At 39.2% G+C, this 15551-nt stretch overlaps 2 protein-coding genes across 3 annotated transcripts; both read left to right on the forward strand.

Moving 5' to 3' along the window:
* Nucleotides 1-871: 871 nt before the first annotated feature.
* LOC113011162 (gastrotropin) lies at nucleotides 872-2449 on the forward strand. The gene is made up of 4 exons (XM_026150568.2): nucleotides 872-1222; nucleotides 1331-1506; nucleotides 1611-1700; nucleotides 2316-2449. The coding sequence occupies exons 1-4, from the start codon at nucleotides 1156-1158 to the stop codon at nucleotides 2364-2366; spliced, it is 384 nt and encodes a 127-aa protein (XP_026006353.1). The 5' UTR covers nucleotides 872-1155; the 3' UTR covers nucleotides 2367-2449.
* A 6081-nt stretch (nucleotides 2450-8530) lies between these two features.
* Nucleotides 8531-15269, forward strand: LOC113025984 (uncharacterized). 2 transcript variants are annotated; one of them, XM_080292925.1, is made up of 8 exons: nucleotides 8531-9075; nucleotides 9570-9637; nucleotides 11271-11342; nucleotides 12327-12391; nucleotides 12527-13519; nucleotides 13602-13763; nucleotides 13873-13968; nucleotides 14255-15269. In XM_080292925.1, the coding sequence occupies exons 5-8, from the start codon at nucleotides 12542-12544 to the stop codon at nucleotides 14561-14563; spliced, it is 1545 nt and encodes a 514-aa protein (XP_080149051.1). In that variant the 5' UTR covers nucleotides 8531-9075; nucleotides 9570-9637; nucleotides 11271-11342; nucleotides 12327-12391; nucleotides 12527-12541; the 3' UTR covers nucleotides 14564-15269. The 2 variants fall into 2 exon arrangements, with proteins under 2 accessions (XP_080149051.1, XP_080149050.1); XM_080292924.1 differs by having other exon boundaries at nucleotides 8531-9637.
* Nucleotides 15270-15551: the final 282 nt, after the last annotated feature.

Here is a 15551-nt window from a genome sequence, read left to right on the forward strand (position 1 = left end):
TCATCTATATGGAGTAATATTCCACTAATAAATCAACATATCTCCTATAATGAGATTAAGTCACATCCTACACTGACAACGAGATGACATTTTTATGACTAAATATGTTTTTCTTTTTGTTTTTCTTATCCAAAAAGCAAAGATGCATCACATATTTATCAATAATTCATCAAAAAAATAAAAACAAATTAAATGCACTTATTTACACAAAAGTATTTGATAACTACATGGAAATTAGCTTCCATACTGTACAGCTTCCTTATTAACACAAGATGATTCAAATCTTACCTTTAAGTCAAGATGCTATACTTGGTGACTAGGTTTTATTCACAAGAACAGGTTAATAACTACATCATTAACTGTGTTTATTGCGTGTTTTGTCTGTACTTTGGTAGCCCTGGGTTTGGGTCTGAATTACAAAGAAAGGAACTGAGGAAATGTGCTGATACATTTTACATTTGGTAAAGGAGCTCATCTGCTAGATGAAAGGATTACAGTATAAAACATTTGAATTTACATGCACGATGTTATAATTGATTGTGTGTAAAATTCTGTCTTAATGTCTTCAGACTTTATACTAATGCGATGACTCTGTAAAAATGACACCTTTAAAATAGTGAAATGGCTCCAATTACATTAGATCATCTCGAGCCTTCCCGGTGCCAGACAATGATTATAGCCTTTTTATAGGTAAATGATGACCTGATTACACCCCAGACAGTTTCCATTTTGGACATAACAGTGTACTCTGAAAAAGATGGATCGTATCTTGAAATGGAGCCTTTATTGTCTTTTTATTTACTTTTCGAATCAGCAGCAGTAAAAGTGGAGGGTATGTCCGTAAAGCCATTGCAGGTGAGTTCACTGACCTAGAGGTGAGCTTGCAGCTCACCCAGAGAGCAGTCAGCGTTTTACTCCCTGCCTGTGAACTCCATGAACACCTGTTTATGCTTTTTATTGGCCTCTCCCTCGTAGCCTGTTGAACTCATCCTATTCAGTTGTAATTGCTCTCTTGTGTCATCACATGCAAATGAAGGAGGTGGCAAGAGATCTAAAGTATATAAACGGGGAATATTCTTGGTCTCAGTACCTTGCTCTTTCCTCAGCTTGCCTCAGCATCTCTGATCTCACTCCTCTACCCTCAACATTACCAAAATGGCATTCGCTGGAAGATGGGAAACCGAGACCCAGGAGGGATACGACGCCTTCTGCAAGGTGCTAGGTGAGAACGCAGGCTCAAATTTTCCACTTCCTCTGCTTCTGAACTCCATTGTTTTCTGCACATCTTTGGCCTTTTTTGACCTTGCATCCTCTTCCCGTCCCACTATAGGCATTCCAGATGATGTCATCGAGAGGGGCCGTGACTACAAGTTGATCACAGAGGTCACCCAGGATGGCAAAGATTTCACCTGGACCCTCTTATATCCTGCCAATGCCAAGGTCACCAACAAGTTCACTATCGGAAAGGAGGCCGACATGGAGACCATTGGAGGAAAGAAATTCAAGGTTGGGAGGAAATGATCCAAAGCTTCACTTTAGCTATAGCTAGCAGAAGCATAAAGCTATGAATGCTACTCTCCTAACTGGTTATATCACAATTTTGTTTACAGGCTACAGTACAAATGGAAGGAGGCAAGCTAAGTGTGACCTTCCCCAACTACCACCACACCTCTGAGATCAGTGGTGGCAAACTCATCGAGGTAAACACACTCACTTAGGCTTTTAGAGGTGCGAACGTTGGGCAGTGACAGCAGTTATTACACTCAACTCCCCGCAGGGATCATTAGAGTCATCAAAGTTATACTTCTGCAGCTGGAGACCAGGAACAGCTAATAAGAAAAAAACTCTCTGAAACACAGAGTATTGCTACTGAATGCACTTTAACAACCAATTCATTCCCATATTTAACCTTTTAATCCTGAGAATTTATACGAGACACTTCTCTCTTTGCAGGTTATCTCTTTTTGGTTTCCATTTTATAGTCTGCTTTTCAGAAATTTTCAACACTTCACACTTTCATTTTGAGAAAAACAGCAAAAATGTATCCAGTTAAAAGGAAGCCAAACACAGTGGAAAATTCAAAATGAAGACTGTTTCAGCTGACTGACACAATTGCTTAATTTATAATTACTTAATTTGCTAAAGTCTGCAGTTTTCAGGTGTCAGGGTTGGTCAGAAGCGGACAAGTATAAAGTTACTGTTACAGTGGTATTTTTTCATTTGTCTGACACTTCAAAAAAATTTTTTACAGCATAAAACCAGATGTAAAGAAGCACTGCAAAAGCTAATTGAAGTCATTTCCTGTCTTTCTGCAGACCTCCAAAGCCGGCTCTGTAGTGCTGAAGAGAATCAGCAAGAAGATCTAACTCTCATCTTTAACAGTTACAATGGAGACCTCGGAACAATATTTGTGTTAATTAATAAACTATGGTGATCGTGCCAACTTGAACCTGTGTTTCTGTCTATGTTTTCTACTCTGGGGATACGATGTGACTTCTAGATTATATAAGTTTAAACTCATGCTTTTTTTTTTCAAACTACAAGAGTTGATGACAAAGAATCAGGGTACGATAAAGACACAACTGTGGCTTCAGACTTTGCAGGGGATAGCAGCGGCGTGACCTTTAAACACATCTATTAGTTTGTTAGTTTTCTATAAGAAAAGAGCATTTGCCAGATTGACAGAGATGGGAGTTTAAGCAGAACAGTGACAGTTTGACAGCTGACTGACAAAAACACTAAAAAAGATCTGAACTTTTCTCAGCTACAGGTAGTAGATGTTTCTGTAAATTGCAAGTGCTTGCATTGAAATTGCTCTCATATAAGTGTTTCTAAGAAAAATACCTACTTGCTGTCATTTCTCTTAGAAACTGGAGGAAGGGGATAATTTAAACTTTTATCTCAGACAAAGAAAAACTGAAGTCTGACTAAGTGCCATGCCTCTCAGCTGCAATGTTTATATTGCAACCAGTGGTGGCTCAAAGCCAGGGTGCAGTAAACACTCATCTATCTTCTGCACACATGGCCTGGGCTGACTTTATCAATACACATGGTGATCAGTCATACTGGTCTGGACTGAAATATCTCAACAATTTGAATAAGTATTGGATCACTGTGAAATTCTTGGTTCCCAGAAGATGAATTATTTCATGTACAGTGATGCTGAGTTTTAATTTAACAAGTAACAAGTACAACTTTTCAGTAGCACAGTCAGAGAAGCACTGAAGCATTGAAAGAGGGCCTACAAAAAGAAGATGATGTACTCAAACAACACTCTCCTACATGTATCCCACCTCTTTAAATTCACTGAACTAGAATCAAGGTAAACAAGATTTGTAAAGCAAATGCAGGTCGCTCTGTGGGCAGTATTTACTTTGAAGGTAATTGTATTGCCCTGTGATCCTGATAAGGGTAAGTGGAGGAGAATGGATGAATGGCTGGATGGATGGAACAGTATTGTATTTTCTTTATACTGATTTTGTTTTCTTTGTTCGTTTAAAACATTCTTAAGGAAGTTTGTAGTGCAGTAAAAATCAGATTAGAGTAGCATGACACATATTTACTTTGATTATACAAACAGTATGTAGGTGTATGTCTAACTAGGCAACTCATTCGCTTTGTCTTGACTACCTTTAATTATTTTCTATTTATAGGTTTTTGGTACATGTTAGCAATACACATCATGCTTGTATGAATCAGGCTTTTTGTCAATTCTCGATCTATAAATCATTAAACCCTGACCTTGAAGCAAATTTGAATGGATTGTTAACATTACACCTTAAATCTGTGATGTGCTCATGGTGCAGATGTAAATATAGTTTGTGACAAAGTACATCGTTTTATCAGAATTTATCCATTTCCACCCAATAAATGATAACGTTGACCTTGAAGACCTTGGAGGATGTAAGGCAAAATTTAATGGCCTGTCAATCTGACCCCACTCTACAACCTACAAAGTTTTATTAGAATTAACTCAAAACTTTTTGAGCGATCGATTCACATACAGAATGACATGCACGCACACAAACGCTGCCAAAAACATAACCTCCTGTGCGGAGGTAATTGGGTGATTAGATGATGATTATTGACTTCCCAAGGCAGGGGCAAGTTTGTCCTGTATATCAGATTTAAATCTCTGACATCTCATGTTTGCTTTTCTTTTTGTTATCTAAGCGTGCGGTGCCATCAATCTAAGATTAAAGAGCTCACCCATCAAAAATGATGAAGGATGCCTCTGAGTCTGGTGTGGTATATATAAGGTTCTCCACAAGTGGCCCATTTCATTGTAAGAATTCCATTGTTTCCAAATAACTGCATATTTTTTTAGGATAGTGTGGCAGGGCGTGGTCGGCGCCGCAGCTGAGCAGCATCTGCAATCACGCCTTGCCGGCGTTCTGACAAAACTGTCCTACATGTTGTTACTGCGCATGCGCACAACTCAAAACGGTGTGTTTTCGGTGTGAATAGTACACGCATATTATTTGATCCTACCCCGATCTTGTGCGTGCGAAAAAAGGTTAGTATTATATGTTTTACTTCTTTATTACAGTTGATACTTTTTTCCTTAAGCTGTTGTCAATTTGTTAACTTTTCAAGCTAACATGCGTTTTGTTTTTTTGTGCAAAGATACTCCAATTTGGTGTCTCAATTAAAGTCATATTTCAAGTCTTGATTTAGTACTCATAAACATCCGTTAACTGGCGTACAGCGTAAACCTTGTCAATTAATTTTAGTCCTCCTGAAGTTAGTGGACACCACGCTCCGTTGTTATGTTAAAGAAAGTAATATTGCACTACATACTTGTTAACTGAGTGATAACATTGTTTAATTTGTAAGAACCTTGACATTGGTCATTTTATTTACTGTATGTGCGTTGCATCTTACATAATGGATCCCATTTCTCCTTGTATTCTGTGTTAACATTAGATGAATGTGTGTTGGAAGCATGTTTTGATAGCGTGATTTGGCCATCAGAACATCCTACCTATAGATATGTATGATGATGGCATCCACTAAGTAAGGTAGTATATTCTGATAAGATCGCATGGATTGATAGACACGACTATAAATTTACGCTACGGTAGGATGTTTTGACAAAGTAGGACGTTTTGTCAGAACACCGGTTTTGTTGTTGAGCTTTGTTGTTGGTGGTGTGTGCTGGTGGCTGAAATGCTGCAGCCGCTTGTAAACAAGCAACGGTAATAAAGAAAGTATGCTGAAAAGCAGTGAGCTGTGGTTGGGTCTGTCGTGGGTTTGTTACACTGGTGCCAAAACCCAGTATGGGGAAACGGCAGACCCAGGACCGGGCCAGCCAGGGAAGGCGCTGGCCCAAATGGTGGCTGAGCTTGCGGCCACGCAGAAGGAGCAGGCAGCGGAGGCACGCCACCAATGGGGAGAACTGTGGGACCAGACCGACCACACAGCGCACCAGCCTCAGGTGGAAGTGAGGCCGGTGTGTGGTCCTGTCCGCGGGCCGCTTACCAAGCCGCCTGGGAGCCTCGGATCATGGGCTCAACTGCTACGCCACTGCGGCCTGCAGACCAGCATCATCGTCACTGCGGTACAAGTGGCCAACCCCCAGAACCAACACATCCCCACCACTGGGCCATGGGCTGGGGATGCCGACGGTCTGGTTTGATTCTGACGGGGTAGGTTCGTCCGGGGGGAGGGGGACGCACCTGAGTGACATCTGCAATCACTCCTCGCCAGCTAAACTGGGTCCTGAGCCGCATGTAAACAAGCAACCGTAATAAAGAAACAATGCTCAAAAGTGGTGAGATGTGGTCAGGTCTGTCGTGGGTTTGTTACAGATAGCTATTGAGCACAACATGTTCATGTAAAAAAATAAAAGTCTTGAAGAACCAAGAAATGATGACATAGGGTCTGCAGGTCTTTTAACTGTTTATGTGACACTTCATGCATATATCCACGATTAGAAAGAGAGTGCTGTCTGGAAAGAACAGCTCGCCAGCAAACAACAATAAAACCGCCATAACACTGGAACCATCTAAGGTTAGGTCACTATAAAAGCTCTGAACCATCAGGTCATGGACATGGGACTTCTGGGTGTCCAGTTTTTATGATTTTAAAGTTTTCATTTATAGAGAAGTTCTCGTCTTTAAAGATTTCAGTCTCAAAACACCCAAGAAGTTACTTCTGATAAAGGAGGTAATACTAGCATCTCCCGCTGAAGGTCTGTTTTTTGGAATGAATAATATTATTTTATTTATTTTTAATTTTTTAGAAAAGGTCCTTGTTTGAAACACCCAACCTTTGCCTACAGGCAACGTTTCAAAGAGGATCACATGTTTCCGAGGTCAGACGTGTGTTTTTGGTGTCTGGTAGTAAGCCCTCCTAACTTTGGTGATCCCCCAGTTTTTCCCATAGCATCACCATGAAATTGAAATGTAAAATGATTCACAGCCATGAAATTTGGTACAGACATTTGTATTAATGTTGTTTCTCTCAGCCTCAGCTGTACCTTCAATTAGCAATCGCAAGCACAAAAGACAGTTATTCAATTCAATTCAATTCAATTTTATTTATATAGCGCCAAATCACAACAAAAGTCGCCTCAAGGCGCTTATCTGTTCAGCATCCACATGTTAGTTGAAATATGAGATGCTGCCCTTGAAGCTTGTTTCCTGTGCTTTTCTATCCTCTCCCCCCGTTTTCTGTTCTATTCTTTGATTCTCTCTTACTGCCCCCTGACCACTTCTGTGCTCTCTTCTCCCTTTCACAGCCATTCTTTTCCATCCTCTCCCCTCATGCACCCTCTTTTCATCTCCTTGTCTCGCTCCACATCCACCCATTTTCTCTGTGGCTCCAAGCCAAGCAAACAATCAGTTAATTAACCAGCTCAGTCCCAGGATCATTGTAGCAGCTCTCAAAGGAGCACTGTAAAGGCCCTCACGTCTCTAAATTTACAGCTTCATTAAGTGGACTGGAGTAAGGTACAAATCTTTTGAGTAAAATTGCCAGACTACACCCTCGGTGCATGTACATGTGTGTGAGTGCGTGTGCGTCTGATGGCCTTGACTCGAGAGCCGGTGACTCAATAGCTCCCTAATGAAAACAAAATCTCTGTTTTTTGCCTCTGAGGTGGCGATTGTTTTGGTGTAATAATGAGACGTCCTCTCTCGCCAGCACAGATGCAATCAAGATCTCGCACTCCTGTGAAATTAGGGTTGGAAGGCAACAAGCAAGGTGTCATTTGAGCGTGTTTGTGTAGCTCGGCGCTGGCGCAATCACTCTGCAATATCGCTTCCTTTGTCCTCACAGACAAACAGGCCTAATTGGCTATTTCCAAGGCTACTGTTTCTGATTGGCCATTCTGCCTTTTTCTGATTGGCCTCCATCTCTGCAACCAGAAGTGGAGAGAAAATGGCTTGTTAACATCTCCATATTGTGTTTCTCTTTCTGTTTTTGTGATCTGCACCTTCAAGTGCTCTTGGAGACAAGTCGCAATATGTACTTGCATGTCCGTGACGCAGACTGTCAACACAGTGTTGTGTTTCTACCTAAGCTGGCAACGTGTTATTCAAGTATGAACAAGCATCACCAAGCATTGTGGATGTTAGTAATTAGCACTGTGCCCCTAAAAATACTGCAGAGAGTAAACATATTCAGTTTTCAGGCCCAGAGACAGTTTACTAGTTAAGGATCGTGACATATTGTCTCTAAGGAGCACGTTCATCTTATTCTCTACACACAGACGGATGGACAGCCTCTCAACAGCGAGTTTTTGGATAACATCCTGAGCACGGTGGCACGGCGGTTAACACTGTTGCTGCACAGCAAGAGTTCAATTCCACCATCAGGATGGGGTCTTTCTGTGTGGAGTATGCATGTTCTCCCCGTGTTTGCGTGGGTTCTCTCCGGGTACTCCGGCTTCTGCCCACAGTCCAAAGACATGCACTTTGTGGGGATAGTTTAATTGAAAAATCTTAATTGCCCACAGGTGTGAATGCAGGAGTGAATGTGAGTGCGAATGGTTGTCTGTCCCTGTGTGTTAGCCCTGCGACAGACTGGCGACCTGTCCAGCGTGTACCCCGCCTCTCGCCCTTTGACAGCTGGGATAGGCTCCAGCACCCCCCATGACCCTGAAAAGGATAAGCGGAAGCGAATGGATGGATGGATCCTGAAAAACACCGAGACCAAACAAGCTGACATGTATTCTGTGCTGTTGTGTCCCAGGATGTGCATTTGTGAAAATCACGTGGTAGGATTAACTTGTGACAAACTGGAGGAGGCATTTGCACAAATGCAAAGGCGAAAAACAAAACAAAAAAACCCCCTTTGCTATCACTGCTATTACTGGTTGTGGTGGCATTAAACATCAGAGTCGTAATTAAAAAGCCACGTGTACAACCTGATTTTTACTTACTTCTTTTTTTACCAAGTATAGACGTAGACACTCCCTAATTTCATCTTTTGCATACAGATGTTGAGCTTGCTCCCGCCCTTCGACTGCTAAGATAGCCTCTAGCCCAATTCACCCCTGAATTGACTAAGCAGAAGGAAACTAATGCACTGTAAAACCCAACAGTGCATCTTACTAAAAGAAGTAAGTTGTTCTTACTCAGTTCTGAAAAATAGTTAAAGTAACTTTCATGAAGTGTGTTAGGTAGACCCAAAAGTATACATATGTTATAATAACTTTATTGTAATAAGTACACATGATGTTTTTGTAATGTTTTAAGTACTGTTGCTTTAAACTGTTTAAGTAGTGTTAATTCATTTGTATTAGTCATCATCCACAGCCCCGCCCCCAGCGTTTTGCCTGGACTTGTCGGCCATGAGACACAAGTCTCGTCAAGAGAAATTTTGCAAGAGTGGAAAGTACAAGATAAACGTTATTTTTATGTTTTTTTGTTAATGCTTACTTCTAGCATACAAAACGTACATTTATCAGACTGCTTTGTTTTAGTTGTACTTTGTTGTAATTTATCATACTTTGTTGTAGTAGCTCGTAACTTAGCTTGCCAGCACACAATTCCCGCCTAGCGCTGTATGGAGTCTGCTTTCACAATTTAAAAAATTAACGGTTGGTGGCTTGTTTCAATCAAATAGTTGGTAAGTAGTCTAATTTTTGCAAACTGCATGGCACAAAACTTTTGGTAAAATCAGTGTTTAGGCTTTTCTGACTCTGAACTTTATCAAGTTCAAATGTAGCCTACTTTTGACACAGTGAAAATAGTAGAAGATTTATTTAGTGTTCATTTTAAGAGTTTACTGGACAAGTTCACCTTCACAAATTTAAAGTATGATGGTTAGTGGCATTTTAGTCGTGAAATAATTTACCTTTTCAAAGCTGCACTGCACCAAACCTAAACGTTTCTGACTCTGTACTTTCCAAGGGTTAGCCTATTGTGTACTTCACTTATGTAAAATTGCTTTATTATTTTATAACATTTAGTGTAGTTGACCAACCAGAATTGAAAATGAACTGTAGTTACTGTTTTCAAAGCTTGTGTTATCCAGGTTGACTGTTTTTAAGTGAAGTAAAAGTCTAAAAGTAAAAACTGTTCTGCTAGCATTCTGTCCTCATGGCTTTTGTGTTATTACAGTCTGACGATTGAAGGAGCAGTAGCATGCGAGAGATCATCCAGCACTGCACTAAAGACAGCCAGTAAAGGTGATTTTAAAACGATTTGGCATCAAAATGTGGAATTGCAAGTTGTGTAGTTTTTCTACTGCCATAAAAGTCATGTTGTTGAAGCATTATCGGCTCAACCATGGTCAGTACTCCACAATTTCACCCTTACCCTGTCTCTACAACACATGCATGTGTACATTTAGTACATTTAATTCATTAAAGATACACATGTCAAGAATGCACACTCCCACACAAAGAAAAGACGGTTCTTATCTAGATTTGAATAAATATGGATTTTGTTGCCCTGTGTGTAATTTTAAGCAGCCATTTATTGAAAGCCAAATGTTTATCCATCTGAGGGGGCATTTAAAACGAAAAGAAACTGTTCCATGTCCTTTCAAGAACTGCAATTTTAAAACCAATGTATACACAACCTTCAATGCCCACAAATGCAGAGACCACCAAAATTCAACAAGTTACAATGAAGGCATTGTGCAAAGTGTTATAAATGTAGAACAAAAAGATGACATGCAACTTGATTCAATAGAGTCATCAGATGACAATCAAGTGGCATCCACCAGTGAAATCAGTGGAATTGAGGGTTTAGAAGAGCAGTTGCAATACAATCTGGCTGGATTTTTCTTGAAAATGCAGACCATTCTCCATGTGTCCCAGAGAGCAACACAGGAGATTATTGAGCATATTGATCAGTTGTTTTTGTTATCAGTACCTCTGGTTAGAAAATCAGTTGTAGATATACTGAAAAAGCACAACTGTACATATACGGACAAACTGGTGGATGAGATTTGTCAGGCAGTTTCTGATAGTAATGTTTTACATAAATGTGTCACATCTGAAGGACCACTATCTACAGCAAAGAGGAGGAAATCATATTACGAAGCAAATTTTCCATATGTCAAACCTGTGGAGTATTTAATTGAATCGTCAAAGCACACTTATATGTATGTGCCTATTCTCACATCTTTGCAATTGTTGTTGAAAAAAAATGATGTGCTTGAAGAAATTAAACAAGCACCCACACAGATTCCTGGACATTTCATGTCATTTTGTGATGGATCCTACTACCAGGAAAATGTTCTACTGTCACAAGAGGGACAGAAATTGTCAATAATACTTTACGTGGATGATTTTGAAATTGCAAACCCACTTGGTACCTCAAAGAAAATACATAAAGTATTTGCAGTTTATTGGACACTGGCAAACTTTCCAGTTAAATCTCGTTCTGCTCTACACTGCACTCAGCTTGCTCTGCTGTGCAATTCCAATGATGTACGCCAGTTTGGGTTTAAGGAAATGTTGTCACCACTCTTAAATGATCTGAAAACTCTTGAAGAAGTAGGTGTCTACATTGAGACTCTTGGTGAATGTCTTAAAGGCACTGTCTACTCTGTTGTGGCAGACAACCTTGCTGCCCATGGACTTGCTGGTTTCAATGAGAGTTTCAGGTCTACATATTTCTGTAGGTTTTGTCATGCCACCCAAACAGAAATGCAAACAGAAAATGCTGTTACAGGGAATTATGTAATGAGAACAAAAGATGCTCATGATAATCTTGTGCAAGAGCTTCAGAATGATGACATTGAGGAAAACTATGGTGTTAAAAACCCCTGTGTTCTTTCTGACCATCTCTCTTTCTTCCATCCTGTCACAGGCTTCCCACCTGACCTCCTACACGACCTGTTTGAAGGTGTCGTTCCTGTGGAGTTGGCACATTGTTTAAAAGGTTTGATTTCTAAGAGATATTTTACCTTAGAAGACTTAAACAGAGCAATTCTGCGCTTTCCCTACCAACATTCTGACAAAGTTGATCGCCCTCATCCAATACCCTCAAATTTTGCCAGGCGAGGGACCATTGGTGGGAACGGGCATGAAAATCATGCCCTTCTTAGACTGTTGCCTCTTCTCATTGGCTCCAAAGTTCCAGAAAGAGACACTTTTTGGGAAGTGCTAATGGATTTAAAGGACGTAGTTCAGCTTGCCATGTCTCATACTTTTAGTGACGAGACCATTCAGTACATGGCCTGTAAAATATTAGATCACAGACAACTCTTTCAGGAAGTGTTTCCTAATGTTCGATTCAGGCCAAAGCATCATTACATCGAGCATTACCCACACTTAATAAAGTGCTTTGGTCCCTTAGTTCATCTTTGGACAATGAGATTTGAGGGAAAGCATAAGGTTTTCAAAAAAATAGTTCATGACACTCACAACTACAAAAATATACTAAAAACTTTGGCAGAGAGACATCAAAGCATGATGGCATTTTATTTGTCCTCATCAACGTTTTTCAAACCACCTGTGCAAACATCCAAAATGGAGTCTTTGTACATTTCATCATTACCTGCAGATACACAATTATTTATTTCAGGTATTGCTGACAGTGACACAATATATGCAACAAAAAAGGTTACAATTAATGGCACAAACTTTGCAATTGGCATGTTTGTATGCACAGGTGCTTATGCTGCATTGCCAGAGTTCAAAGAGATTCTTAATGTACTGCTCATCAGAAACAACATTTATTTTCTCTTGAAAGACTATGACACTTATTACGTTGAGCACTTGCGTTCATATGAAGTAGCAGAGAATCAACAGAGGGGTCTCCGTCACAGTGTAAAATCTCTGTGCCAACTGTCTGACCACATGCCGCATGTTGCTTACAAGATAGCAAATGAACTCATTCTAACAACAAACCATTTCATTCCAGTGTCTGACTAAAGAAACAGAACTGAGACATCAGCTGATTCCACCAATTTCTGAACAAATGCAAAGGTAATTCATCTATTCAGTTTTTTTGTATTCACATAAATGTTTTTATATTTTTGCACAATTAATATTTTGTAAATAACTGTAAACACAAACATGCATTAAAATGCCACTATAATATGTGAAACCTGTCTGTTACAGAAATAACAAATTCAGATGGAGGCAACAGGAATATTGAAGCTAAGGGTCATCCTTGATAAGGATAATGCTGAAAAACTTATTTTGCCATCTCGTCCAAACAGTGTGCAAGCCCTCATAGATGAGATCAAATGTAGGCTAAATTTTACTTTTGACTTTCGGCTTCAGTTTCATGACCCAGATTTTGATAATGCCTTGTGTAATTTGGTTAAAATAGAAGACCTGCCAGCTATAGCATCTGTTAAAGTTGTCAGGTTAGTTGAGCTGGACCAGATTTCAACGAGCACTGATGACACAATCCTTCAGACTGATAGCACTGATACCATAGATTCACCAGAACGTATTAGTAGATGGCCAGAAGTTTTTATTGTTCCGCCATTTTCTTATGAAGTGGAACATGTATTAAGAGAGGGTAATGCAGCATTTGATAAAAATGGGAAAGTAATTACGCTGACACGAGATCAAAAACACAACATACTTGAGACAATGGGGGAAGAAATCTACAAACTAAAAGCATACCCTAGTACAACACAAATTGGCAAGGCTGCAGAAGCTTTAGTTAGAAAACACCCCTGTCTGAAAGAGAGGAATTCTGACACTGGGTGGGAAGGGTGGAAGAATAGCCTGAGATATAAAATGGGAAACCAAAGAAAGAAGTTGGCTAAAGCTGGCATCATGGATGTTGCTGTGAATGCTGGAAAGCGCAGCAGAACAAACCCAGATGGAGCTTCACCAAGGGCCAATATTAAAAGACCTAGGAGAGGTGAGGTCAACTTCCTTCCTTCTTATCCTTTTGGAGAAACAAGGGAGTCTCTGGAAACCAGAAGACTTGAGATGGTAGAGGAGTTCAAGAAGACCTCAGCAGAAAGAGACATCCCTCTCATTCATCAGCATATGATCCGCACTTTTGCCCTCCGGCGTGAAGAGATTGTCACCACTTCTCCTCCTGTATCAGAGCTCAAGGACAGATGGCCAGCACTCTTTCATGAGACACAGGTAAGTACAACTACGTATATAACATTTGCTGTTCATATAGTATGCTGTGTTTTGCTTATAATATTTTTGGAATTCTCCTCAGCTCTACTTTGAATTTCATCGGATCACCAATCAGAATCTGCCACATGTGTTTTATGCTGCACTGGATGATTATGCTCCTCAGCTGATTGGACTTTACAAAAAGAGGAAAACTGGACGGGTCGGTGAAAGGATGGAGCAGCTTTTGTTGGCATATGGAAAACAGGTATTTAAAAATACTAATTATTATTCTGCTTGCTTGGCAGTTGCCATTGTTATGTTTATATATATATATATATATCTTTATTTTATTTATTTATTTATTTTGTTTTTAGGACAAAAACGACATCTATGCAACTAGAACAGCAGCTCTGGCCGGCCTACCAATGTACCTCAAGGAGGATTCTTCAGAGATTTTCAAAACATGCAAGGTACTTGGGTATTACAATAATTTGCACATTTGAATTTAAAAAAGGTTGAAAGGAGTTTATAAGTCATCTGGACTTGGGTTGAAAGTTGAAGACATGAAGTTGAATGACTTATAAACTTCTTTCATCCTTGATTTGACTGGATGAATGAAAAATGAACCTTCACTGTCAATTTAAAACATGTTATGATATATAGAATTTGAAAAACTGAAGAAAGGTGCTTGACCATTTGTATTTATACTTTTAACAGAGGTATTACAGATGAATAATTGTGCACTGTGTATTATAGGAGGAAATTGAGTTCTATGAAGCCACAATTGCTCTGGTTGCTGATGTCGATGAAGAGGAGGTGCCTGGAGGAGTTCCTTTCTCACCACACCAAGTGTTCATAGTACTTGAAGATCAGGTTGTTATGACTCATCACTCATGGACTGATGCTCTGGTGTGTTTGTTTGGGCTAATCTATGCTCTGCATCTGAGCTATCCTGAGAAGTGTACTGGCTTTTTTGAGTTCATTCAAGTAGTGTTGCTGAAGCTAGACGATGAGAGAAAGCAACTAAAACCAAAATTGCAGACACTAAAAAATGAGCTTGTGTAGATGATGTTTGTTTTTCACTGTCAGTATAGTCATGCTTTTTCAGTTATCTGTGAATGGCTTCAATAGTTTTATTTGTTCAGGGTAATTAGCTTTCTAAAAAGCAATGTGGAGAAAGCTAAGAATAAGGAGACAATCCATATTTGACGTTTTGTTTGTGATTGAAAAAAATCTTTACATAGTGTGTAATCTTAAGCTTATTTCTAAAAACACCTTTTAGTTACATGGAAATCTTTTGGAAGATAACTGATAATTAGTCAATGTGTACAGTATACTTTCAAGCTTTATTTTTTTAATTGTGTGATGAGTGCCAGTTTACTTGATTCGAGGTCTGGGCAAAACTGTTGAGAAGCCACAAATACTTTTGAGAATATTTTTTGTTAGTTCAGCTGTTTTCTATAGTTGCATTGCTGTAGTGCATCTGATTTCATTATTATACTAAATGTTACTTAAAATTGTGATTGTTATGGCTCTAATTGCCTCTAGACTATTGTTTTTTATATGATGTACACCTAAATTTGTGTTTTGTATATTTAATTGATTTTCAAAATGCTAAAAAAACCATTCAAAATTCCCTAAAAGCGCAAGTTTTAAAATGCCTAATTATTTGTTTGTTTGATAATGGCTTTAGCAGTCATAGGTTATGACTCAAAGTATGGTTGTATTCATTCTGTATTTTCTCTGCAGTTAAAGTTAATAAAAACTGATTGGAAAGAACGATAGCTTGGTTTTGTGTTAATAGTACTTGAACCATTTGGTGCAATCGGTTTCCCCAAATGGATTAAGTTGTTTAAATACAACTATTTAAGTTAATTTAACTTAATTTGAATATGAGCATGTAACACTTTAAATAAGTTTGAATAAATACAGCATCTTAGTACAACAAATTTAATGGTTTAAGTTAAAACATACTAAAAACAATGAGTAAATAAACATAATGCATTTGAGTTACATTATCATATTTGCTTTGGGTTCTCGGGACTCTAATAAA

The sequence above is a fragment of the Astatotilapia calliptera genome, chromosome 18 (genome assembly GCF_964374335.1).
Source record: "Astatotilapia calliptera chromosome 18, fAstCal68.1, whole genome shotgun sequence".
Lineage (NCBI taxonomy): Eukaryota > Metazoa > Chordata > Actinopteri > Cichliformes > Cichlidae > Astatotilapia > Astatotilapia calliptera.